The sequence below is a fragment of the Solea senegalensis genome, linkage group LG4, assembly GCF_019176455.1.
Source record: "Solea senegalensis isolate Sse05_10M linkage group LG4, IFAPA_SoseM_1, whole genome shotgun sequence".
In the NCBI taxonomy this organism is placed as follows: domain Eukaryota; kingdom Metazoa; phylum Chordata; class Actinopteri; order Pleuronectiformes; family Soleidae; genus Solea; species Solea senegalensis.
The window spans coordinates 3,143,060-3,169,502 of NC_058024.1; the positions used below are offsets into that span (position 1 = coordinate 3,143,060).

Below are 26,443 nucleotides of genomic sequence, written 5' to 3' on the forward strand. Positions count from 1 at the left end.
ATAGTGTATAATCTGTCCTTGTGCAATTTCATGATGTCAGGTTCTTCCATCTCATTAACACCTGCTGCAAAAAAAAAACGAGATCCATCGCACCTCAGAGTGACACAGCAGTGCTTCATGTCCAGGGTCATCCACACATACACGATTGCAGTGCCAAATTTACAATATGAACTGCAGTCACAGCCGAGTGAAGATCTGGTTGGATGTCTTTGCACCTGGGCGCCCCCCAGGGGTACAGGTACAGATAAATGCCAACAGTCTGTTTTGGAGTCAGCAATAAACTGTGATTGCACCGTACTGAAAAAAATGTAATGATAACGTTTTCTCAGCTGTACAGGTTCTACACCAGGAGTGTCAAACCACTTTGATCGCAAGTGGGTCAGACCATTAATAGCATAATAACAAGAGCTCCAAATGTTTCCCTTTGTTTTACATTTAATGAAGTATCTTTTTACAAAACCTATTATGAACAACCTGAAATTTCTTGGGGAAAAATACAAGCAAATTTAACAGTATTTTGCCTGAGTTTACCATTTACAGATGTGTGTAGGTATCTGGAGCTGAAAAAATATAGGATTTCACATTATTATTAGGTTAGATTACTGAAATTCATCCTGCTGGCCGGATTGAACCCCTGTGGCGGGCCGATTTTGGCCCGCGGACCGTATGTTTGACACCCCTGTATCTACACCAACAGTCCCATAGCTTGGTGTTGACTAAGCTGCTTTTGTATTAAAACACGGATATAAATAGAGAAAAACTAAATATTTTAAAGCTACATCAAACAGATGACGGATGTCGCTGTCACATGCGTCATAAGAAGGCGACTCACACCGAAGCAGGCATCTATGAGGCGGCTTGCACGGCTAATGCAAGTTAGTTTTTAGCATCATAACGTTCACATAATGGAGCTCAATGACAGTGAACTGGCAACGCTGCGGAACAGATTCAAGAAGAACGCGGAGTTTCTCCTCCAAACGACGACGACGGGGGACGAAGATGAAAAGAGTAATGTTCAGAAACGTCCTGTTGGCTAACGCTAGTAGCCAACTTTGACTCATTTTCTGCTCGAAGCAAAGTGGTAAAGTCTCACAGCTCCGGTTTAGCTGCTAATATTCTGTATGTTACAGTCACTGGGCTATTGTGTAAATAAATACAGCCTGTTGGCTAACATCTGCTAACATAGCGGTCAGAGAAAATGTAGCTTTCATGGTTTAATGTTAATGTGCGTAGGCGTCAGTTTTTGTAAATAAAATTGACTTTTCCATTTCCTTAAAATAAGTTACCTGGCGCTAATTATACATGCATATTCATACAGTTTTCATGATATTGGGCACACCAGGACACGCCTGGACTGCTGTAGCCCGAAGAAGCTATTTTCTTAATTGCTGGTTTATTCTGACTCAACTCAGGGGCGTTTCAAGAGACTATGCGGCCCCAGTTAAAGGGAGCTTATGGGGCTTTTCTACCTCAGGCTTTTGTTCAGTTGACTATAGTTTTTGACACTAGTGTACTTAATAATGATTCAGTTGTTGCTACGCTGACTTTTAAAACCAGAATTGGATGTTAATGTCTAAAGCGTTTAGGACACACATGATGTGTTTCAGGGTTTGTATTTTAGGAAGTTTAGATCCTTTATTTGCTGAGGAAACAATACAGACCTACTGATCTTCTTCTGGCAGGTATTTATTAGTGTCATTGCTGCAGACAATCCACTATATGTTGTTCTTCTGTGGTCATGTTTCATTCTTCTTTATTAATTCTATTTAGTTTTATTTCAATAGCACAACTTCATTCAAAGGAAAACAGTTCTGCTCATTTAGGGCATTATCGCTTGCATTTTTCTAATTGGAATATTTAATCATTTCAAAATATTAAAGGTCTTTTGCACATTAATTGCAAATTATAGGGTCTAATACAGTGCAAAGTAAAATATAGTAGTGCTACAATATAGGCCTTCGCCATGGTGCAGCAGTATTTAAGTGAGTTAATCTGAAGACATCTACTTCAAATAGATCACAATTAAATTAAATTAAATTAAATTAAATTAAATTAAAAAGACTCATTAAAATTATTCTGAAAAACTACACTATCATACACCAATTTGGCAGCTGCAATGAAATGATTCTGGGACCAATATGCCATCTGTGCATACCTTGTCCTCGATGTTTAAAATGAGTTTGATAAAATTATATAAACACTTTTCATTACCTCTTTATCACCCAAACTCTATCATCTAAAACCACCTCTAGGTTGAGTCAACATTTAAAAAAACAAAACATCATTCTGAGGTGTGCTCCTGAGCTCAAATTTCCAACTCAAAAACTTGGAGCAACCTCACTAAACTCTGACATTTGAATTTTAATTGCTAAACTTGAATAATTGCATTAAAAACTGAATATGAATTTGTATTGTTTAATTTGAATCATTCCATTGGAAACAATCTATATATTTTCAAATTCAGTTCACAAAATTGGGTTCTAGTGAAGGAAGAGCCCTTGAACAATACTAATTGAAATTATGTGACATATTTAATTATGTAATTCAATTTCTATTTTTTTAATGCAATTATACAAGTTTTAGCAATTTAAATTCATATATAAATGTTTCTGGTGGCACATATTTCAGCCCATAAGTTGTTATCAACTTGGGTTGCTAGCAATGGCTGGCCATAGATATGTTTGCGTCTGAGTGTATTTTAGACTTCTCAACTGTAATAAGTGAACTTGGGTTTGACGTCACTCCCAGTTCTGAATGGAATGCAGCCTTACTCTGGCATTAGATTGTTTGGTGTACCTAATAAACTGGCACAAAACAATATAATTGTGACTGCATTGTTTGTAGCCTCAGGTTGGTTTGTAGGCAGCTTGTACTGTGCACAATAGTCCATCTTTGAGTCCTTCACTGGAACAATTCTTGATTGTTTTGACTGAGCAAACACTGTTTTAGCTCAGCAACACAGTCCAGGGGAAATCATAGCTCCTATGCTGTCCTCGGTCCAAGGGCTGTCTCTCTGCCAGTGTAAACTGATAACTGTAATACAAGCGACAGGCCAAACATTTGTGCTGTGATCATCCCTTTATTATTAAGGTGCTACAGTGTATCCTGTATACAAGATTGTCCACCAGACAAAACTTTGATTAAAGATGTAGGCCAACTATTTGTCCGGGGACATGGAGGCATGGAGTTCACCGTGAACTCTGCACAGAGTAGAGCTGCAGACAACAATAGGCTCTGATGTTAAATCAACCAGTAAAATTATAGATGAGAAGTAAGATTTTGTCTTGGAAAACTATCTCTTTTACCTTGAAAGCGCCTTAAAGGTACAGTATAAAGGGGGGAATCTCACAATTTGATTCCATAACTTTTATCATTCTTGAAAGATTCTAATCTGATTATATAATTGCATGAAATAGTGTGTTAAAATATCCACCATTAAATACCTCTAAGTATTTATTAACACAAAATGGAACAAAATATTTTACTGCAAACCAAGGACAGATGAGTTTAGAGTAGGCATAAAAAAATTCACACTATGATAAATAATAGCATCACAGTGAGACTGTCCAAACATCTGTGGTTGACTGAAGTTGAGTAAGTGAATGCACTGAATTGTGTCATTGTCTGTCTTTTTGACGTCGGTTCTTTTGCGTCATCTTTCAGGTCATGAAGAAAAAGATTTCAAGCCTCTCCCTCGTGTCAACAGACACACCGTTTTCTGGATCATGGCGTCTGTAGGTGTGACCTACTATGTGGATTTCTTCCGCAACATCATAGAGAACGATGATATTAAAAGGTGATTTCTCAATATTGAAGTGTCAATAAGTGTCTGGACAAACGATATCGCCATCGACGTTTATGTCGCGTTAATTCTAACTTCCCTTCAGAGCAGTCCCTATCAGTGAAGCTAAAAGTTAACGGCACTGTTCACTCCTGTGACATTTACAAGAAATCTGAGCGTAAATATAACAGTTGATATTACAGTATTGTTGCTAAGTTTAGCTTGCCCTCTGGTGGTGAGGTAAGAGGTACAATCTTTCCACCACACCTCAGCGCTCAGGCATCCTCGTCATAGAATTTAACAAAATCAATAAGATTATTGGTAAATATCAGTATCAATAAGCAGTATTGGTATTAAAGATATACCCATGCATGGTTATAAGGAAACCACACTAGGGAGGCACAATATTTATCTTTTTAATGATACCCAATATGCCGATATATCGGGAGTGCTTGGGCTGATAACTGATACCTGTGCCGCTGAATCACAACCTCTCCTCCTGCCGTAATTCAGCTCAGCAGGAAGCACAAATCTTTTTAATGAACTGATTCTAGTGATTCAGTACTGCTATGATGACCCCGCCCACATTAAGGAGGTACTATGAAGTCATGGAAACCAAGTGGAGTAGAGCCGACTGGAGCTAGAACTGCATCATGGGAAAGTGCCTTTCGTGCCTGTAGCCCTCGTGATACTGCGGATGTGGATGGGTTTTCTGTTGTCCTTGTCACTGTCTGACCTTCCTACCTGCACGTTCATTATAAAGATGTTTAGTGTTTACTTGCAGGTGATTCAGTATCTGTAAAGTCCTCACAGCACTCTCTTCTTCACTGTGTTTCCAGCAGTTGTGAGGCAGCGTGTGTTTTAAGGTTAAACTTTTAACAAAAGACATCAGATAGTATTTTAGAAACATATTACAGCACAATCCTTTTGTGCTGTAACAGCTTTATTATGTTGAAATACAAAATAGTTATTAAGCTTTTAAACAGTTTTTCTCTCTTTTCAAACCCCAATTCCCAGTTGGTGGTTCAATGTGGGTCTGGCACTGCTCGGGGTCTGCCTCATTCTGGCCACATTCTGCATTGTGTACCTGGAGTGGGTCAAAGGAATCCAGCACTATGACCTAGAATACCCGGCCATTCCACCCCTCGCCACCGCAGCCTTTATTGCTGCATCATGCAGGTAAAATAGTTTTAAAATATTCATTTTGTTTATATTTACTAGTTAGTAAAGCTGCTTCCATGCAGATTGAGCCGGTGATCTTGAGAATGTGTGTGTGGGGAACTCGATCTTCCCGGGACAAGCCGAGGATCTCGTAGGCAGCGGGTGTGGAAGGCCTCCAGCTTAGTGATGTGCCGGCGGTATGAGGGTTCGTGTCTGGAAAGAGGCGCGTGATAGCAGAGAGAAGAACGTTAAAGAGCACCGCAGCGAGCACCGGAGCCAACACGCAGCCCTGCTTCACCCCACCACGACCTCTCTCGCTATGAGTTTCCCACCTGAAAATGACTTTGGTAGAAGTTGAAGTCACTTTTTAATAATATGACTTAAGTAAAAGTCTTAAAGTATATGACCTTTACTGTACTTCAGTATCAAAAATCATTTTCTGTATAATGTACTTAAGTTTTAGAAGTAAAAGTAATAAAAAAGTGAGGAGTAAGGATTGAGCCATGGTGGTTCAGTGGGAGGGCTAGTTGCCTTTAACTGGAAGGTTATAGGTTCAATTCCTGACTCTGCTAGTCTGTATCTGTCCTTGAGCAAGACACTTAACCCCATGTTGAAGCGAGTGATGGTGGTGTAAATTTTAGAATTTTAATTTCTATTAATCCCTTTAGGGAAATTATTCCTCTGCATTTGACCCATCCTAGAATTAGGAGCAGTGGGCTGCCACACTGAGTAGCGCCCGGGGAGCAATGGGGGTTGGGTACCTTGCTCAGGGGTACCCCAGCCCTTTTGGCCGGATGGGGATTTGAACCGGCAACCCTCCGGTTAGACTCGAAATGCGCAATGTAAATACAGACCATGACCATTAGTGGAGTAAAAGTTGCTAGAAATATAAACAACAAAGTTGAGATGTATTCAGATTACTCAGCCTGGTAATCTGGTAAACTCAGACTCTGATCTGATATTTACAGAAATCAGATCTGTGTTACTTGAGTTATGTGATCATTGACCTGCTCTGGGGAAGTGAACTTAAACAACAGTAGTAGAAAAGGTTGTAGCTACACTGTTTAACTCGACTACTGTCCTTGATCCACGATACTAAGCACGCGTGGGGAGTCAGGTTATTGAATAAAGTCTGCCTTGACTACACTAGGTGGCGATATGCCTCTTTAGCTTGTTAAAATCAGGCCATTTGTGGTTCCTGAACATTAATTCGGAACTATGCAGGAGTCATTGTTGTGATGGTTTAATATAGAGCTGCAACTAACGATTATTTTCATGATCGATTTAATATGCCGATTATTTTCTCGATTAATCGTTTGGTGTTCAGAATATCAGAAAACCTTAAAAAATGTTGATCGTGTTCGTCAAACCTGGAAATGATGACGTTCTTAAATGTCTTGTTTTGTCCCCAAACCAAAATGATTCACTTTTAATGATTCAGTTGTTATGCAGAGCAAAGAAATTAAGAAAATATTCACATTTAAGAAGCTTAAACAATCGGAAATCTTGTTTTAATCATAAAAAAAAAAGCTTCAAACCGATTATTCGATTATCAAAATAGTTGACGATTAATTTAGTAATCTCGATTAATAATAGATTCATCGATTGATCGTTTCAGCTCTAGTTTAATATCTTCTTAATGTTGATGTCAGAGTTGTGGGAGTGAGCTCTGAGGAGGATCTGAGGGAGTGGGAGGAGGTGGTGATGTGGAGAAGGTCAGAGAGATACAAAGGGGTGGGCTTGTGGATGGCCTTGAACGCATGTAGGAGGATTTTGAATTGAATTCTGAGATTGACCAGGAGCCAGTGGAGTTGTTGTGGGATGGGGCTGATGTGGTGGAATGAGGATGTTCTGGTCATGATGCAGGAGCTGAATTCTGGACCAGTTGAAGTTGATGGAGGGATTTGTGAGGTGGCGAGGCTCTGAACAAGGACTGAAGTTGTATGGGGGGTGAAGGAAGAGTGAAGTCGATTAATATTGCGAAGATGGAAATAAGAAAACCTGGTAATGTTATTGATGTAGGATTGGAATGATCGTGTAGGTTCGAGGATGACACCCTGACTTTTAACCTGAGGGGAGGGGAGGGAAAAACTGTCAACTTTTGATATTCTGGATGTGATGCCGATAATGAAGATATCTGTTTTTATCACTGTGTAATTTGAGGAAATTTGAAGTGAGTAAGGATTTTATTTCAGATAAGCAGTTGGTGGGAGTGTGGAATTTGGTGCGCTGGGTGTCATCCGCGAATTGTGGTGTTGTAAGAAATGTGTAACTGTCAGGGGGTGCTCTGCGGAGAAAAAGGGAACAAAGTGACCAGACTTGCAAAGTTCCGCCTTCAAATATTCAAATGTCGGAGCCGGCTGAGCATAAACTCTGTGTTGTTGTCTGTGCAGAGCAATGCACTGACCTGCATTCATCTACTTTTCCTTCGTTACTGTCACTGTCTTATGTGAACATAGAGTAAGCTATGAATTCATATATGTAAAATGGGGGTGGAGTGGCTCAGTGGTTAAGACCGGTACCCTGTGTGCGAAAGACATCATAGTCGCAATGGTCGCAAGTTCGATTCCACCCCTGGCTGATTGTACTCAATTCAATTGTAAGTCGCTTTGGATAAAAGCGTCTGCTAAATGACATGTAACATGTAAAACATTAAATCAGACCAGGGAAGTACTCACCTGTTCTGACTCGTCACTTCTTTGGCTTATTAAATTGAGTTTTGATGTATTATAATAATAATAATAATAATAATAATAATAAATGGTAATTCTTTGTCTTGCAGCTTTAACATAGCTCTGTGGCCAGTGTGGGCTTTCTTCACCCCACTCATCCTCTTCACACAGTTCATGGGTGTGGTCATGTTCATCTCTTTACTTGGATGACTGACAGGTGAGGAGGACTCCACAAAGGGACTTCTTTTGAATGTAAACACTACATTTGTTGTTGGACACGTGTTTTATTGTCAAATCTCAACTTCACATCATTGTTTCCCTTTGTTTTCCAGGTCTAGCCTTAAGGACTTTTTTTTTTTACCACGCAGTTAAGTTTTAAATAATGTAATGTGGCTGACTGCATGAAGACTTTTTTCAAGTCAACACTGTCAAGCTCTCACACGCCTTCACAATAAAAGCACTTATATGACAGGAACCCACCTGTAATGAAGATGGAAAGAACATCGCTGTTTTTTAATGGTATGCCAGAGTCCATAGATAAAATCAGTGATTTTTGATTTGTGACCTCGTGAACTAAAATCACGGACACTCTCTATGCAGTTTGGTGTTGAAGAGTTAGTTGTTTGAAACTTGAGTTTCCAGTCAGAAGAAGGCTGGCGGTGAGTGTCAGTCAGTGCAGTGTGGACCATGCATCAGTAATAATGACAGTAAAGTCTTTTTCACAATAAGGTCAAAGGTCAGATTATTGTTGTCTGTGGAAATCAGCTGTAATTAATTTTTATCATGCACACCTGTTGATCTCCTGTGAATTGTGTGTTTGTGTGTGTGTGAGGTGTGTGACGATGTCTGCTTCTAAAGTGTTTTTGTCTCTAATAAAACTATTGTTGCTATGAACAAGCACAACATTTAATGACTACAGCATCGCAATAGTCATATATAGTATAGTATATATAAAGGAGGCAGCACACAAATGTTCCATGTTTCTGTTCTGTGCACGTTTAAACGATGATATGTTGTATTTTCTTTGTATATATATATATATATATATATGTGCTCAGTTATTGTTTATTCAATAAGCAGTTGCAAAACTCCTCTATGAAATACAGTGGCCTTGTCTTCGAGCTGTGTATTTATAGACAACAATAATGCTTACTATGATCCAAACCGATGCATCAGCCAGACTTGCATGATAAAACAAACGCTTCACATTATCACCGACCTCCACCAACACAAGCAAGTAAAACAAAAGGAAAAATAAGTGAGAAAACATCGCCAGGAATCTGCAAAACAAGCAACCCAAAAAAAACGATGACAATAAATGGCAATAAATAATGACAGGAATAAGCGGATGGAGTGATGGAGTCAATTAAACTAAAATGTCAAAGTAAATAAAAGTTAATTTCAGAGTCCGTTTCAAAAATACAAATGATAAAATGAAAAAATAAATACAAGTTGTATAAATAGGTCAGAAACAATCAGGTATTAACATACAAGAACAAACATAATAACAAGGAAATCCAACAAAAGATGAAATTAGACTCATGATCAATAAAGACTTTTAAATTAAGAGAAGACACTTTGCAACCCTATGGTATTTAGAGGATAATATTACAGAAATACCATGATGTCTTAAGTATTATATATACATGTGTATACACGTGTACATGTGTGTATCCCAGTTTTGACAGAATAGTAACACTGAATGAAAACAAACATACACGCATACATGTTTTCATCATCAATATACAGTAGAACCAGGTAATAACTTGGTAACTGCAGTTCCTCTCAGTGTAATACCTTCACATGAGTTTTGATAATTAACACATCATGAAGTTAAAATTCTTTGTCCCTTTTGTTCCAAACATAGTTTTAATTATTACCAAGCTGTTGCTTGGTGATTACTATAGAAATAGGAGGACTTCCCTATTATTAACATGATTATACTATTATGCTACTATCACATTGTTACTGTACTATAAAGTGTTAGGTTACTTCAAAATGTCCTCCTTAACTGTCATTTTGTACAGTTGTAACAAATGTGATGTGACGCGTAACATATTCAGATATTATTACATTTACAACAACTGTTTAAATATAGTCCCTGTTAATGATTTGTACCATTAATCAGTGGAAGTGTGAATGAGTGTGTGTGTGTGTGTGTGTGTGTTTGGTCTGATGCTCGGAGCTAACAAGCTTCCAAATTGAATCAGATCTAATCAGTTTCCTATATACATTCCCTTGATAACCCGTCCTTTCTTCTTTATCCAACCCGATTCTCTCTGATCAAGTAATCAATGCAGAGGGTGTTGAAAGGAGCGTTTCACGAGCACAACGTGATCACATCTGTCCCCAGTCCTCGTGATGTTGTGATGGCGGTGGGCAGATATCTGTGTCCGACCATGGAACCACTGTCGACCAAATCAAAACAAGAGTTTATCATTTGCTATTTTTGTGCTCCAATTAGGATACATTGACTATTAGAGTACGGCGTGACTCATGACAGAGAGCAGCTTCTGTGCGTAATTACGCACCACCACGCGTTGCGCACGGTCCATTCCGTCTCCAAAACAGTTACCTTCCCTTGTACGAATGGAAATGGCATTGTGGCATCGTTTTGATCGGAATTTACAGTTTAATATGAAAAAAAATTGTTTTTCTGGACTATAAAGGCCGAGCTATATGAAGTCATTCTTTGTGAGCCATCGTTTTTTGAAACTGAAATGAAGGTGAGAAGTGGTCTCTAGCGGTCACGTGACGATTAAAAGGACGTTCACCACAAATCACGTGTCTACGTCAGCAGACTTTCCATTGTCATGTTGATTGAATGCTTCCCATCCCAGGATATTTATATTGAATTACATCCACTCACAAAAAAGGCATTGTGGATTTCACCACTGAAATCTGACCACCTGCGCGAGCCTTCCCCCTCTTCAATCTGAAAGCAAAGGTTTAACCACCATACCTCAACCACGGGGACCACGAGGACATAAGGATTAAGGATTTTGGACAGGTCGCCCGTCTACACTTTGTGAAAAAGACCTTTTTTTATCATCTCATCTAGATTTTAGTATCTGATAGACACCGTGTGTGGATTTCAGCAGATTCTTGGAAATCACTGGCATCTGCTTTTGGATTTGGACACCGCTACTTTTTTTTGCTTCCCTTCTGTTATTGTGGATATTTAACGCACTGAATGGTTGGCACAGTGCGCCCAGTGGATTCTCGGAAACTCGTGGAGGAGGTTTCAGGAGGACCGCGCCGCTCTGGGATCAACACACACTGAAACGCAATCTCTCATTTTCAGTGACTCCGAGAAAAAAAAGAAAAAAAGAGAGCCACCACATATTTCAGTTTCAGGGTTTCAAGGTGACAATGGCATCTATCAAGTCCAGGCCGGACACTGAAACTACGCATGGTCACTGAGCCGAACCTTGAAGATTGAATGAACATGTTTGGCACGGCACCTGTGCGTCCTGATCCCCACCGTGTCTCAACAGGTTACTCACCTTAAATACGCTTCCAGTGCGCGTCTTTGGCTTCTCCTGCTCTCCCCCTCTCTCTCTCCCTCTTTCCCTCGCTCTGCTCTGCTCTGCTCTGCTCTGCCCTGCGGTTCCTCCACGTTTCCCACCATGGTGGAACACAGTGGCCTGGACATAATGTGTCTGAACAAGTACTGCCACAGTTCCTCCTCCTCCTCCTCCAGCTCCGAGCACGACAAGAAGACCTTCGCCCAAATCAAGCTCAATCTGTCGGGGGACTATCCCAAGAAGAACGCGGAGATCCTGAGCGGACAGTACGGCACCAACCTGCTGCTGATCGGGGCTGCGCTGATGTTGGCCATCGCGCACCACGACCCCTTCGTCAAGGAGGAGCACCTGCTGTCGCTGGTCACCTGCCTCATGATCCTGCAGCTGCTGTGGATGATGTGGTACATCCTGGCGCGGGACAGACAGAAGAACACGCGCACCGAGAAGGATGTCCACGCCACCACGTGCTGGATCAGAGGTGAAATACTCCTAAATCACAGTGATAGACTACATGGCATTAAAACACTGAAGTCAGAGATACAGGAAAATACTGCAAAATCAATGTCATATACAGCACTACTGCAACATTATAGTGAATGACAGTATATGTATATGTATATATATATACATATATATGTATTTATATATATGTATATATATATATATATATATATATATATATATATATATATATATATATATATATATATATATATACATATATATATATATACATATATACCAGGAAAACAGTACATTAAACAATTGTCAGTTTACATTTAAGGCAAAATGACATAATGTACAGTATCTAAAAGTGCAACGTGTGATCTATGATCTATGTGATCAACCATCGAGTACATAATAAGTATATGTGATCATTTCATTCTCAGTCCAAATGTATCTTCTTCCTGTTTCCCTCTGCAGGTGGTCTGACTCTCCTTGCACTCCTCTCACTGATCATGGACGCGTTCAAAATCGGGCATTATGTTGGCTATCACTCTTGTGTGTCGGCCGTGCTCGGGGTATATCCTGTCATCCATGCCACCCACACCATAGCACAGGCAAGTTTACAACCCCGCTTTCCTTTCAATGCAGTGATAATCTTTCAGCAGCGTTAGACACTGTGTCTTCCCCCCTCACCCCCCGTGCACCACTTAACCAGGCAGCTCTCTGAATAATGTGCTCTTTGTTGCTGAGGCGAGTACGACAATATAATCCAATCATTGTCCATGTTATCCTGTGTGTAACCGCTTAATATTACAAGACAAATCATTCCGACTTAAATACTTTTGAAGTGTGTTGTCTATGAAATGGTTGTTTTTTTTTTTGTAATAAGACACAGTTTGGTTTCTACTTTGATGTTAATGTTTTATTTTGTGTGTGCTTATAGGTGCATTTTCTTTGGTTTCACATCAAGGACGTCATCAAGAGCTACGAAACGTTCGAGAGGTCTGTGGCGTTACATGATGTTGAGATGTAACAAAAATGAAAGGCAGATCATTCACACACCCGCTTCTTTGATATCTTTAAAGTGTGTGTTAGCTACTTTTTCTCTCTCGCTCTCTGTTGCACATTCTTTTCCAACGAAAACCTCTCACTCCCATAGAGAGAACAGTTGTTGTTGATCCACTGTTTGAATGTGTTATTATGTGAAATCAGTGTTTTTTGTTTGGGGCGTATATAACTGACACCATACAGACACTGCTGCATGCTCACAGTCGACTGGTCACCAAACATGTTTGTGTGCGTTTGCTCTGTTAGATTCGGCGTCATCCACGCCGTCTTCACAAACCTCCTCCTGTGGTGCAGCGGTGTGATGTCAGAGGCCGAGCACTTCCTGAACAACCACATGAGGAGACTCTCCGCCCTGGGCTACGGAAACCTCACCACAGGTAAGGGCCAACGGGTCGATTGCAGCCTTGTACCTGGAAGGAAAGTACAATAGTCCACTTGAGCTCTCGCTTCAATGGATAAAAGAAGAGAGGCGGGTTTTAGAGGGGAAGCGAGGTTAGACCGGCAGGCCCAGTGGGTCTTGTTTGTGTCGAACATCTCTCTATTAGGTTTCAGGAGACACAGAGTGTTGCTAGTGATGAGGCCCCCCCCTCCCAAACCTCACCCCACACTTCCAGCTTCTCCCCCCGCCCTCCCCACTTGACCTCAGTCGGCTTTGTCCCCATGGCTGCTTGCTCCCAAGGGTGCTGCAATTACAGTAACTGATACATCTAAGCCCAGGATTGGGGGGTCCAGCTGCTCCTCCTCATATCCGGCTGACTGTGAGGCTGGCTGCACCCTCACTCTTGTTCTCGTTTTAATTACAGGGTGCAGGACCATGGTAGTGGCCTTTTTTTGGGGCTATAAAGCAACAACATTGCTATCAGATGTTAGGCTGGGCTTTACAAGGAGTGAGTGAGTGAGTGAGTGAGAGAGTATAAAAAGTGCATTGTCATTAGTGCTTAAAGGGAGAGTTCGGTTTCCTTTTTTGATGTTGTGAAGTTTGTGGTTGTATGAAGACAAAGTTCGGTTTCACTGACATCATGGTTGCCCGTGGAGACGCATGGCTCGCCTCCGTAATCTATGTCAACTTAAGTTTTAAGAATATGTTTGTCATTTGATCTCACCTGCACCTGCGTCAGTAGAGAGACAGGAGCCGCTGGTCAGTCTGTGTCACTTTGGAAGTAAATCTGAAAGTAATCAGTTTGCAAAAAAAAAAAAGTGACACAAACTGCAGTTTCCAGTCCAAAATAAAGCAACAAACGTGTTGTCAAAGCTGCACTGCTGGGTTATTATTCGGTCTTTGTTTGGTCTCAGTGAACAGAAACAGTGTGACTTTATTTGCATGTTGCGTCCTGCATCTGATAAGACCTGAATGAGGGAGCGTTTGTGTGTATCCAGCAGCAGTGCAGGGGTGGACGGGGACAAGGAACATTAATCCGGTCACCAATTCAATTCACTTCATTACCCGAGGCTTTTCGTTTGGTGCCTCTGTTATATTTTATTATTAATATTAATATTATTTATATTTAGGCACTCGGCACAGTTAGCGCTCCTCAGTGACGATGTGTCAGTACCTCATACGCAAAACCCGATTCATCCCTTTAACATGAAGCTATCAGGACGCACTGATTTGTAACAAGTCAGAACATTGTGAAGACAATCTAACCTAATCGACATTTTTGAAACTGTCTTCTTTTAAAAGAAATGGAAGGTTCACAAAGGATTTCGTTCATCATTTCGTTACGTTGGTCAACACTGTCTATTGTTGGAAATGATTTTTGGTCACACAGTGAGGTAGTGGCTAACACTGTTGCCTCACAGTGAGAGGAGGAAACTAGTGTTATTAGTAAAAAGTACATTTTTACCAGGGTGGATTTAGACCCAATTTGAAGAACCTCAGTTTGACAAAGTGCTCAAAGCTAATGTGATGCTCCATGAATAGAAATGATTTACCATTTGTTGTTGTTGCTGTTTCGCAGGTCACTCCGAGCCTCTGTGTAACTGCACCACCAGCACTTGCTCCATGTTCACCAGCAGCCTCTACTATCTCTATCCCTTCAACATCGAGTACCACATCTTTGTCTCAGCCATGCTCTTCGTCATGTGGAAAAACATCGGACGGACCATGGACCTGTCTTCGAATCGGAAAAGGCTTGCTACCAAAACCCAGGGCCTGTCTGTGGGTCCCATCCTGGGCCTGCTGGCTCTGGCCAGCACCATCGGGATCCTGGTGGTGTACATCACCCACGTGGAGTCCCTTCAGACGCGCCAGTCTGCCATCTCCATGTTCTACATTTATGGCATCGTCCTGCTGCTGTTCATGTGCTGTGCCAGTGCTTCAGGTTTGCTCATATACCGCGTTGACCACATACCGCTGGACACCTCCAAGAACCCGTCACGACAGCTGGACACGGAGCTTCTCTTTGGTTCCTCTATTGGCTCCTGGCTCATGTCGTGGTGCAGCATCGTGGCTGTGTTAAGTACCAACAGCAGTCCTCCGTACCTCTGGACCAACTGCATCTACTCTCTGCTCCTTGTTGTGGAGAAGTGCATGCAGAACCTCTTTGTCATCGAGTCCCTTTACCGCCAGCCGGGGGATGTGGAGAGCGACGACCCAGAACTACAATCTGCTCCGGAGATCTTCTCCGTGACTTCCTCTTTAGCCCCACCGTATAACGGCATCATCAACCGAGCGTACGAGACTCCGGATAAAGCGTGTGTCACCATGGAGAACGAGCAGGAGGAGAGCGGTCCGGTGTACAGGTGTCCGAGGAAACCGTCGGAGGTGCCGCTGCCTGTGGGAAACAAAGTGGTGGAGCCTCCGAATATAAAGAGGCAAATCCTGAAGAACCTTTCTGTCTTCCTGATTATGTGTAATATTTCGGTGAGTGTGTCATTCGTTCATTCATCCATTCATTGTCTACTGCTTTATCCTCTAGTTAAAACTAGAGAAAACCCACAGACGCAAACCCAGGTCTTTTTGGAGTGGCATATAATTCAATGTCCACGAATTGGAATTGATTTGATTTTAAGTTTACGTGAAGAATCCAGATGTTTTATTGAGTCTACGGTCTGATCCTCTTCTAGATTGTTACCATGTTTAGGTTTCTTTGCAGAGTGGGAAGTTGTTGCTGGTGTTGGAGTCGCGATCATTCCACTGAAGTGATGTTAATATTAATATGATCTAGCTCATCAAAACAGAGCTAAAAGGAGGCTGAATGTTGTGTGATGCACTCATGATTCCTTTAGTAGGAGAACTGTTTAGGACCAAAACTTTGGCAATGTTTAAATTATGGGCTTTGATCAGTGATTCGATTGGACACAGAGGGTGAGATCTAAAATACAGTTCATAAATACAGAATACAGTTCATCAACCTTATTAGGATAATTAAGTATTGTTTACAGCTGAAAAATGAGCAATTTCTTTTTCTTCCTCCAGCTGTGGATCCTTCCCGCCTTCGGCTGCCGGCCACAGTACGACAACGGGTTGGAACAGGAGACTTTCGGCTTCAGCATATGGATTACCGTTCTCAACTTTGCCATCCCCTTGAACCTTTTCTACCGCATGCACTCCGTTGCCTCGCTCTTTGAAGTGTTCCGCCGCGTCTGACAGGCGAGCCGGCGGCGACGATGAGGGACGATGACATGCGCGCAGGAACACTTGTCGCCAGCAGCTCCAGAGCGTGTCTCTAAGCACAGGTCAACCCTTCAGGAGGGAGTCAGGGTCGCACTCCCTACAGACTTGAATGTGGAGGGTGAGACAAACCAAGCCTAGATCAGGACAGAGGACAAGACAAACCTGTTCACCAGCGTTCCTTGAAGAATGACCTTGTGTGACACAAGGCTTATTAAGACTCTTAGTACTCTTTGTTTTATAGGCATATTCCAGTTAAGATGTTATAACTGGTGATGTTGTATCTGACACGCACACTTTGTACTGTTTCGTATTAGTACGTGAAATTATAGAATAGACTAATTGCTTGATTTTCATATTGTAAAATACAAGTTAAGACACCGCAGCAGCCATTACGGTGCGTTCACGCCGAACTCTATGCGATTTTTCACGCTGTTTAACTTACTATTTAACGTGACTGAATAGTATCCAGAGAATTCTTGCCTTGGGGTAAAGCTCGAGCTAATCAACAGGCAATCAACGAGAGTGTGGCCAAAACTTTGACTCTTGCTTTGTGGCCCGCCCTCATCCTTCTTCACCCTCTCCGTCCATTTGTGAAATGACATCAGGAGATTGGAACAGACTCTCAACGCTCGCTTTCGTGATGTGGCTAAATCATTATTAATGATCATTTAGTTGAAATATTTCAACTTTAACGCGACCAAAGCGAGCGATCACGCAGGATTTGTGTGATTCACCCACGTCATCATCCACTGAAATCCACCAAAACGTGCACATTTGCATCAAGCCTTTACTTTATGGTAGCAATCATTCCAGTGAACGCACATTTATTCTCCTATCTATCATTATCTAATAATGAAATAGTACTGTAACTCACAGAGCCACGGGAACACTGATGTGCCACTTTTCATCTGCACTCTGTTGTGCATACTCTCTATGGATAAGGTTCTCATTTCATGATGTTGTGTTTGTCATGCAGAGGATTTCATGGTGTGTTCAGACCAAGGCAAGTCTTAATAAACAGACACACAAACTGTACATGCGGTGAAGTTGTTTCAACATTGGCCACAAATGTGCGCCTATCTTCTGTTCTGGAAATACATTTAAGGTCATTATTCGCCTTCCCCAAATACTGTGATTCACAAATGATTGAGATAATTGTGAAAATATGCTTTAATATAAATTCTTTTATATTTTTTTTTCTGGAGCTTTCTCTCTCTCTCTCTCTCTCTCTCTATGCTTTACTTTCATCAGTCCACGTCTGTGCACATGCAGATGACGTAATATCTTAGTATCACTTGCATTTTGTGCAAGCGTCGCTGCTGTTGCTAACAGGCATGAGCGGATAACAACATTTATCCATTTATCACAATTATCCTGAACAAAATATTGACCATTTGCTGTTTCACTGCAATAATTTAAACTGAGACTCCAAAACACACTGAAATCACGCATTGGAAACATTTTTAGTGAAGTCTTTAGAGTTCAAAAAATAATAATAATAAAGCTCCAGTGTGGAACCTCTATTCAACTGTGTCTCTAAGACCCTGTTGTGTTCTCTCTCCTGAGCTTCACAACTCTCACATATGAACACACGCATCGCGAGAGTGAGAGAAACAAGAGAAGAAGCGGTGGTGTCTTCTGATGTTGTTTCTACAGTAGTTTGCTAAGCTATCTGTTGTATATCAGTCTTTTAATGTAGTGATACCCATCCAGATTGCATCCAGGAACCTTAAGTGGAGCTGCATAGTGAAGGAAACAGCAGCAGCTGTTATTGAACACACAGACACCTAGTCAGGCAGCTGGTCAGGCCAGGGAACATGCATTTTCAATAACGCATGACGATGTACCAGAGAGCATCAAATTGCAGCAGCAGCATCCACTTCTCATGTAGCACTTCTTGGTGTTTTCAGTCTTAGTGCAAATGTATGAAGCTGTCTCACTTTACTCTTCAGTCTCACCTGCTCTGTCATGTCTCCACAGACATGAAAAACAATCAGCAACTCCTTTAACAATCGTTTGAATGTTGCAGAAAAACATTTGTTTACATTTAAATATTACAAAACTAAATCAAGAGCTCCTGGAATGACTGGCTCCCCCTTGTGGCACTTTTGAAATGAATCACACAGAATGTTTGTTGGCGAGTTAAGAACATGACTATTTTTCCCCGTTCACTGTAATCCTTTCAATAGAAATTCACCTCATTAAAATGATTGTTAGTGCTTTTTATCATAATGTGATAATATCGTGTATTATCAAATCCCTGTTTGCAACCAAATATCAGCCAGAGTAAAATAAGGCTTAATTGTCTGAACACACCATTATATCAGCATGATATGGACTATAGTTCTCAGAGGTAGCACCTGCATGTTTCATCAGTTTCCTCCTGTTTAACGATTTTCTTATGTTACTAACTAAACTTAAGTGATTTTTACGAGTAAAACAAGTACAAGTACTTGCCAAACGTGTTTTCATTCCTTATAGAGGAATCAAATGTTGAAATCATGCATGTTAAAAGGCACTGGAAACATGAAAACATTGTTGTGAACAGCATGCAACAACAGACCAGAGATTATATGTTTGCACACAAATTGTTAAAAAACATCCCAGATGCACTGTGTAGTTGTACTATACAATCATTGTAGCCACAAGTCCAGCAAGTTCTCAACCTGGTGCTATTTTCTCTGTTTGTAAGTGGTAAAATCTTGTTTTTTTCTGTAAATACTGCCACGCTGATCCAAATCATCCTGAAACTGTGATATGATTGTGCAAAATTCCAATGAAATGGTGCTCATATGAAATGATGTGTATGTATGTGTGTATCCATCTTTTGCTTACTGAAATAAAGAATAATTCTTCTTTTTCATATACAAGACATTTCGCGTCAGCTCTTTGTCAATGTTTCCCACTTTTTACAGATGAGATTCCCAGATTAGACTCTATTAAGACTTGTATTTATGAAGTAACAGATACTTGCATGGGGAAAAACGCAAAATACTTCATGTTTAGAGTGAAGATTAGTTTATTTAGAATTAAGCTCACTTGCAATAACAAGTTTTTACACAGTCTCACTCACACTGCACATGCGCAGTAAGAAAATTCATTCAGTCTCTCCCGCTCAACTCAAGTCGCTGTCTTTTTTATTCTTTTTAATAAATAAAACGGTGAGTTATCGAGCAAGTTTGTCTCTGAATGTGTTTTAATTAATGCTACGACTGTTAGCTTTAGTCGCTACCTAGCTAACGTTAGCGTTTGCAGCTAGCTAGCGAACGTTAGCGTTGTGCACGTAAATGAGCACACAGTTATGGGGAAATTTGATTTGTATTTACCAGTGTTTTAATGAGAGTGAGATAAAAACAATTGTAATACTGACTATATCCATGTGTTCAGTACAAACATCGGCATGAGCTGCTTGCTAACTGACAGTTTAGTGTATGCTAGCAGGGTGAAGTTACTAGCTCCTGTGAAGTGAGAGGAATTCATCTTTCATCTCCAAAACTGAGTTATTTAGTACAAGACCATGTGTAACCCATCCTTAGTGAGGATTACTGTATTTCTTTAGATGAAGTAATTTAATGAATTATAATATATTATAATATAATATAGTATATCTGAAGTGTTTATTGCAATTTACAGGCTTTAGTACTAAACAAGTACTTAACATTAAAAATAATGTGTGTCTATTTAAACTGTTATCAGGCACCATCATATTATTTTTCACTGTTTTGTTTTGATTTCCAACAGTTACAGCAGTTTCGGGCGGTTGGTCAAGTCCGCCAGCACAGACTCAGTCTGATACAGTCACATACAGCGGTAGCTCGCCGCTCGCAATCAGTGGTGCTGTCCCTAAACACATCAGACTCCTGCTAAATATTGAGATTTTCCCTGGTAATTGGAGACTAACCCACGTTTTAAGTGTTGGACGTCTGTTCTTGTGACTCCTGCCATGTTGATATTGTCAGATAAGAAGTGGGGGGGTAATGTAGCGCAAGGGACAAGAGCTGAGAGAGCAGTAGACGATCGTTTTTACCCAAGTTAAAGGAAAAAAAAATATCGATGTTCATTTTTTTAAATATCGTCCAAACAAATTAATTCGAATTTCGATAAAAAATCAATTAATCACCCAGCCATAGAGAAAGGGTTAACTCCCAAATCGCCAGAGTATTCCTTTAATGTACAAGGCTGGAAGGTCAGCAGTGTCAGCAGGACAGATGAAATGGTGACATTTTCGAATTTACAACATTTCTCTGTTGTAATGTAATGTTTTTGTTTGGTTTCATCACAGGATTGGGACACTGATGAGACCTGGGCAGAAGTATCCGTTGGGGTGCTGACTGTTGTCGGTGAAGATGTGACCCAGTGTCTACTGCCATCATTGTTGAGGGAGGTATTGTAATGGATAATCTGCAGAACCTACCTGAGGCCTCTTGTTTGGACTGTCATATGCATTACATTTGGACTACCCTAGAGCCATGAAAAACACTTTCGTTTTATTCAAAGAGTGAGTGATGCTTGGCTTGACTGCAAAGTCTTAATAATCTCTTGTTGAGTTAGAATGCAAATGTACGAGTGGTGACATTTGGCAAATCTCACTTGTTCATTTTGGATTCAGTTCTTTTTTATTGTTCACTAAGTAGACACTGGGTGAAGGTGGAGCTGAGGCTCAGGCTTTTTGCGCGCACTTTGCATGTTTTTAATACTTCTTAATACTTAGTTATTACAGTTTTTAAGCTGTTTGTTCACTTTCACAGAGTATGCCTCCACTGCCATTGTTTGTGCTGAGCCACGATGTTAAGATCTGTAAACCATGAACAAAGATATTGATCATGTTGTATGATCAGTATCATAGAGTTTTATTATTGACAGTATTAAAGTGTTTTGTTGTCATTAAAGGCAATCTTTGAAATAATAAAAAACAATTGATATAATTGAACTTGACCTTGATTTATTATGTTTAATTGTTATTCAGATTATTTTGGGAGATTGGAACCTGTTTTTCATTCCTGTATAGATATTCGAGGCACTTAGATTGCTGAAGTAACTTTAGCAAGTACGTCACATTGCTATTCAAGTAAATATAACTTAGAAATGCTAAGTTAGTCCAACTTAGATAAGTGTGTTATATGGACTAAACATGAGTTAATTTCACATGCAATGATTTAGTAGATGAAAATAGTAATTCTGAGTAGTCTTTACTAAGTCGAAAGTACATCTAAAATAAGTTATCAAGTACACACTTGCTTAAACTCATTTACAAGTGTACTCTACAAAGGAAACGCTAGTTAGTACAAATTATACTACCTAGTTCTCTTCACTTGTTTTTGTAAGTGCAATCGGTTTGCATGCTTTTCTCAAGTAATGATAACTAATTGGATTTTTACATCTATATATTTAAATTAAAGATAACAGAATATGTCAGTGATGCTCAAACATCTATTTATGCTGACATTTTGCTAACATGTATATTTAACATTTCCAACAACAATTTCAACTTCAAGCACAATGAAGTCCATGTTCTGTGGTGTGCTGTTATTCTGCTGTTCCTCTCGGACACAAATGTGGCAAGAAGTCAGTGAATATACTAAATAAAAATGAATTAGTGAAACTTTTTAAACACTTCCAATAGATGTTGTTGTTTATTCTTGTTTAACAATAAACATAAAAACACAAGAAACTAGAAACAAACTCTAGACTCTCGCGAGAGTCCTATAGTACAGCCTGGGAAATCATTATTCTGGTACCGGCCGAGTACCGGCATCGGCACGCAAACAAAAGTGCCAGTACTCCAAATAGTACAATTAAAAAGTGCTGGTACTGCATACAGATCAGTACCAGCCCACTCCAAGTACAGCTTTAGCAAATATCACAAGTGATTCCAATGCAACTAAGGAATACTGTTGAAGGGCAATTGTAATATTCTTACGCACCACAGGATGGCGCCACGAATTCATGTTTTGGCAGAACACTTCATCTCTGCTTTCTGAGATTACACCTTGGATTGTTAGTGGTTTGACGTGTTTTGAGATTATCTTTGTCAATCACGACGCGGGTAAATTTAATAAATAAACAAAAAAAAGTATATACAATAAATAATGAAATACATAAATAGTATCATTTGGTTCGTGACCTAATTCAAAAATGTAATCGCATGCAGCGCCGATGTTTTAATCTGAACCTTTTAAATCCATGATTAATGGAAACGTCATTGTGGAAAAGGTAACTCTTGTTGCGTCACGACAGTCACAGATTGTTGTTTGTGACACCAGAGCATTTTGGCGACAGGGCATCATTTTTGGCGCAGTGTCAGAACGATTTGACAGGTTCATCCAGACTAGTCTAAAAATAACCCTGACGTTCCACAGGCCGGAAATTCCGCTGCTGCTGCTGCTGCTGCTGCTGCTGCACTGGCACGCGAGTACGACGCATGACGCGCATTGATCTGAGAATATGGCCCGCGCAGAATTGAAGTGTGACTCACCTACTCAGGCAACTCTGAGAAGTGGGCTGAGACAGACGGACAGACAGACAGATGGATAGATAGATAGATTTGCAGTTGTCAGTACCATGGACAGCTCCACATGCGTCTTTGCCGTACATTTGTGCTTCTGTGATAAATAATCCACAGATTTGTGTTCACATTTTTACATTTTCAGACCCTCAGAGTCGCAGAGAGCTCTCTTCCATACACACACACACACTATATGGGCACTGCTATAGAGCAGTGTGGAGTGTTGTGCGTAACAGCGCGCGCCCAGTTCTGGTTAGGTTAGCGTGTGTGAGGCTGCAGGGACTCCCTCCTCCTCACCCACGCACACACAGACATTACATTACATTACATTACATGTCATTTAGCAGACGCTTTTATCCAAAGCGACTTACAATGGAATCAAGTACAATTAGCCAGGGGTGGTATCGAACTTGCGACCATGATGTCTTTGGTACACAAGGTAGGGTCTTAACCACTGAGCCACTCCACCCCCCGTGTGACCGTGTGAGCTGAGACTCAGAGAGGCAGAGCCGGGGACGGAGGAGCCTGGGACAGAGGAGCCTGGAACAGAGGAGCCTGGGACAGAGTACACGAGGTGGCCAGGCTTGCATCATGCGCTCTCCACTGCCCGCTGCGTCTCAGCCCCACAGCGCACCTGGTCCGTCGCTCGGCTCAGTTCTGACGCGCTCACATCTCTCTTCTCGCCTGTTTTGCGCGGATGGATGGAGACTCCGTGGTGAATGGCTGATGACTGCGCCCGTCCCCGCTCTCAGAGCCATGGACTGCAGTTTCACATGAAGAGGAACATGGAGAATCCAGCCAAGTACCTGTCATCGGTGCAGGGCACTGACTCTGTGCCGGCGCCTCAAGGAGACATGATGTGGAACAGCACCGAAACAAAGGCAACGGGCGATGACAGTAAGGATATGTTGTTGCGCACGGTGACGGGCTGCCTCCTGTCCCTGCTCATCCTCTGGACTCTGCTGGGGAACATCCTGGTTTGCTCCGCGGTACTGCGCTTTCGGCACCTGCGGACCAAAGTCACCAATATTTTCATCGTCTCCTTGGCTCTGTCGGATTTATTCGTGGCCGTGCTGGTGATGCCCTGGAAGGCTGTGGCGGAGGTGGCGGGCTACTGGCCGTTCGGCACTTTCTGCAACGTGTGGGTCGCGTTTGACATTATGTGCTCCACCGCCTCCATCCTGAACCTGTGCATCATCAGCGTGGACAGATACTGGGCCATCTCGAGCCCCTTCCGCTACGAGAGGAAAATGACCCAGCGAGTCGCCTTTGTCATGATCAGCATCACCTGGACGTTGTCTGTGCTCATTTCCTTCATACCGGTGCAGTTGAACTGGCACAAAGCCACCGACGACATGGCCGGTGCGCACAACTTCTCCACGAGTCTCCACCTGGAGGAAAACTGCGACTCGAGCCTGAGCAGGGAGTATGCCATATCATCCTCTCTGATCAGTTTCTACATCCCCGTGGCGATTATGATTGTGACTTACACACGAATATACCGGATTGCACAAATACAAATTCGAAGAATCGCGTCCTTGGAGAGAGCTGCGGAGCATGCGCAAAGCTGCAGGACCAACAGAATCGAGTGCCAACACCACAACACGCTGAAAACGTCGATTAAAAGGGAAACTAAAGTGTTCAAAACTTTGTCGGTGATCATGGGCGTGTTCGTGTGTTGCTGGTTGCCCTTCTTTGTCCTCAACTGCATGGTCCCCTTCTGCGACAGGCCGGCCACGGACCGGGACGCGGGTCTGCCATGTGTCAGCGAGACCACTTTCAATGTGTTCGTGTGGTTCGGTTGGACCAACTCGTCCCTGAACCCCATTATTTATGCCTTCAACGCAGAGTTCAGGAAGGCCTTTGCCAGCCTCCTGGGCTGTCGCTACTTCTGCTCCAACACACCTGTGGAAACTGTGAACATCAGCAACGAGCTGGTTTCTTATAATCAGGACACTCTCATACACAAGGAGATCGCCAACGCCTACGTCAACATGATCCCCAACGTGGTTGAATGTATCGAGCACGAGGAGACCTTCGACAGGATCTCCCAGTTCTCTCACAACAACGACAATGCCACTGACTCCGTGTGTGACCTGGAGGACTGCGAGGCGGACATCAGTCTCGACAGGATGTCGCCATTCACCCCGAATGGATTACACTGACTCCCAACTCCATTGTCACGCCATTCACGGCAGGTATTAACATCCTTCCTGAGAGATCTGATCACATGCAGGTCGTGACCCCCAAATCCGCCTTTAATGTGTCCTTAGATCCAGTCTCAAAAACCCCATTCAGAAACCACATGTCTCCTCTGATTGGCTGTGCTTCCTCTGTATTTTTTACTCTCATCAGCACCAATAATTGGAGTTATTTCTTTTTGTAATGGTTAAAATCTACATAAAAAAAGTGGTTTGCAGGATGAGTCTCTGTTGACTGGAGGCTTGATGGTGTCTGATAGATGATTGACAGGTGCACTTACAGGCCTAAAACACTGGCTGCACCTGATTGGGCGAATACTTCCACTAGTGGGCTGCTGGATTTAAAGCCAGACCAACATGGAAGCTTGTTTGAAGATGGTTCACTGACCTGTGTGACCAGCATTTCTCTAGCAGAATGCATCGTGTAGCTGTTTACAGTGGCGATGAATGGGAAGTGTGGAAGTCACAGAACTGGTGCACGTGCACTGAAACCAGTAAAATAGCAATTTATTGAATAGCCACCAGGCGGAGACACCACCGGTTGCAAGAGTAACTCTGTTGGAATAAACATATATGATTTATAATGTCGGTAGACATTTTCCTGACGAGTTTATGATCTCAGTCACTAGTTTCAGCTTATCGCCGATGAACATGATAAAGTACATGTGAGTAAACACCAGTGTGATTGACAGCTGGTGAATAAGTGGTGCAAATCTGCACCACTCCTCAGAAACATACGTAATGTTAGTGTATTTGGACACAGTGTGGGTGAAGCCACATCCCATCTCATGCGGTCACCGCAGATGCCACCGTGACTATATCCCTGAGGACAGATGTTAATACCAGATCTGAACAGAGCCAGTGTCTCCTCGTGCATAATTGGATGTATTGAAAAGAACGCCATCATGCAGTCATTCATTCATTCATTCATTCATACATTCCTCCACACAGGGCCAGGCTCCTCTGCGCTACAGTGCACAGCGTCCCGTGGGCCTGCCTTGGCTTGGCTTTTTTTTTTGTTGTCATGTATGAGATGTGATGTTGTTGTCCTGTTGTGAAAAAAAAAAAAAAAAAAAAAAAAACAAACAAGTGATGTGTAGGTGTTAATTTACATGACACGTGACGTCTGTGTCCATTTGTTCAACGGTTCCGTGTTGTTGAAGCTGTCGTTCGCCGGAGGGTTGTTCCCCGCAGCGTCCGTGTGTCACGCTCTGCGGGGGAGGAAATGTTTGTAAAAGAATTCAAGCGTTCTCAATCGTGCTGCTTAATAACCTCATGTGTATCCAGTGCCGCTTGTCCACTGAAATGTGAGGGCGACCTTACGCTCGGTGGAGTCCAGACACTTCTACCATAAATGCGGTCATCTCAGCGCCTTATAGCTTATTCAAAGACCAGTTTTGAGACTTGAGTGGAATGTGTCGTCCGGAGCTTTTGAAGTTACATGATGCCAAAAGCAGTATTAAAG

General features: G+C 41.7%; 3 protein-coding genes across 3 annotated transcripts; all 3 read left to right on the top strand.

Moving 5' to 3' along the window:
• The first annotated feature begins 775 nt into the window (after positions 1-775).
• On the top strand, positions 776-8,508 carry tmem128 (transmembrane protein 128). Its single transcript, XM_044024716.1, has 5 exons — positions 776-1,008; positions 3,664-3,796; positions 4,799-4,960; positions 7,725-7,831; positions 7,947-8,508. Exons 1-4 carry the CDS (start codon positions 906-908, stop codon positions 7,822-7,824), a joined length of 498 nt encoding a protein of 165 aa, XP_043880651.1. The 5' UTR covers positions 776-905; the 3' UTR covers positions 7,825-7,831; positions 7,947-8,508.
• Positions 8,509-9,747: 1,239 nt separating this feature from the next.
• otop1 (otopetrin 1) lies at positions 9,748-18,184 on the top strand. Its single transcript, XM_044024717.1, has 6 exons — positions 9,748-11,619; positions 12,066-12,202; positions 12,532-12,590; positions 12,903-13,033; positions 14,615-15,519; positions 16,075-18,184. Exons 1-6 carry the CDS (start codon positions 11,244-11,246, stop codon positions 16,243-16,245), a joined length of 1,779 nt encoding a protein of 592 aa, XP_043880652.1. The 5' UTR covers positions 9,748-11,243; the 3' UTR covers positions 16,246-18,184.
• A 5,082-nt stretch (positions 18,185-23,266) lies between these two features.
• On the top strand, positions 23,267-26,034 carry drd5a (dopamine receptor D5a). Its single transcript, XM_044023173.1, has one exon. It carries the CDS (start codon positions 23,497-23,499, stop codon positions 24,940-24,942), a length of 1,446 nt encoding a protein of 481 aa, XP_043879108.1. The 5' UTR covers positions 23,267-23,496; the 3' UTR covers positions 24,943-26,034.
• Positions 26,035-26,443: the final 409 nt, after the last annotated feature.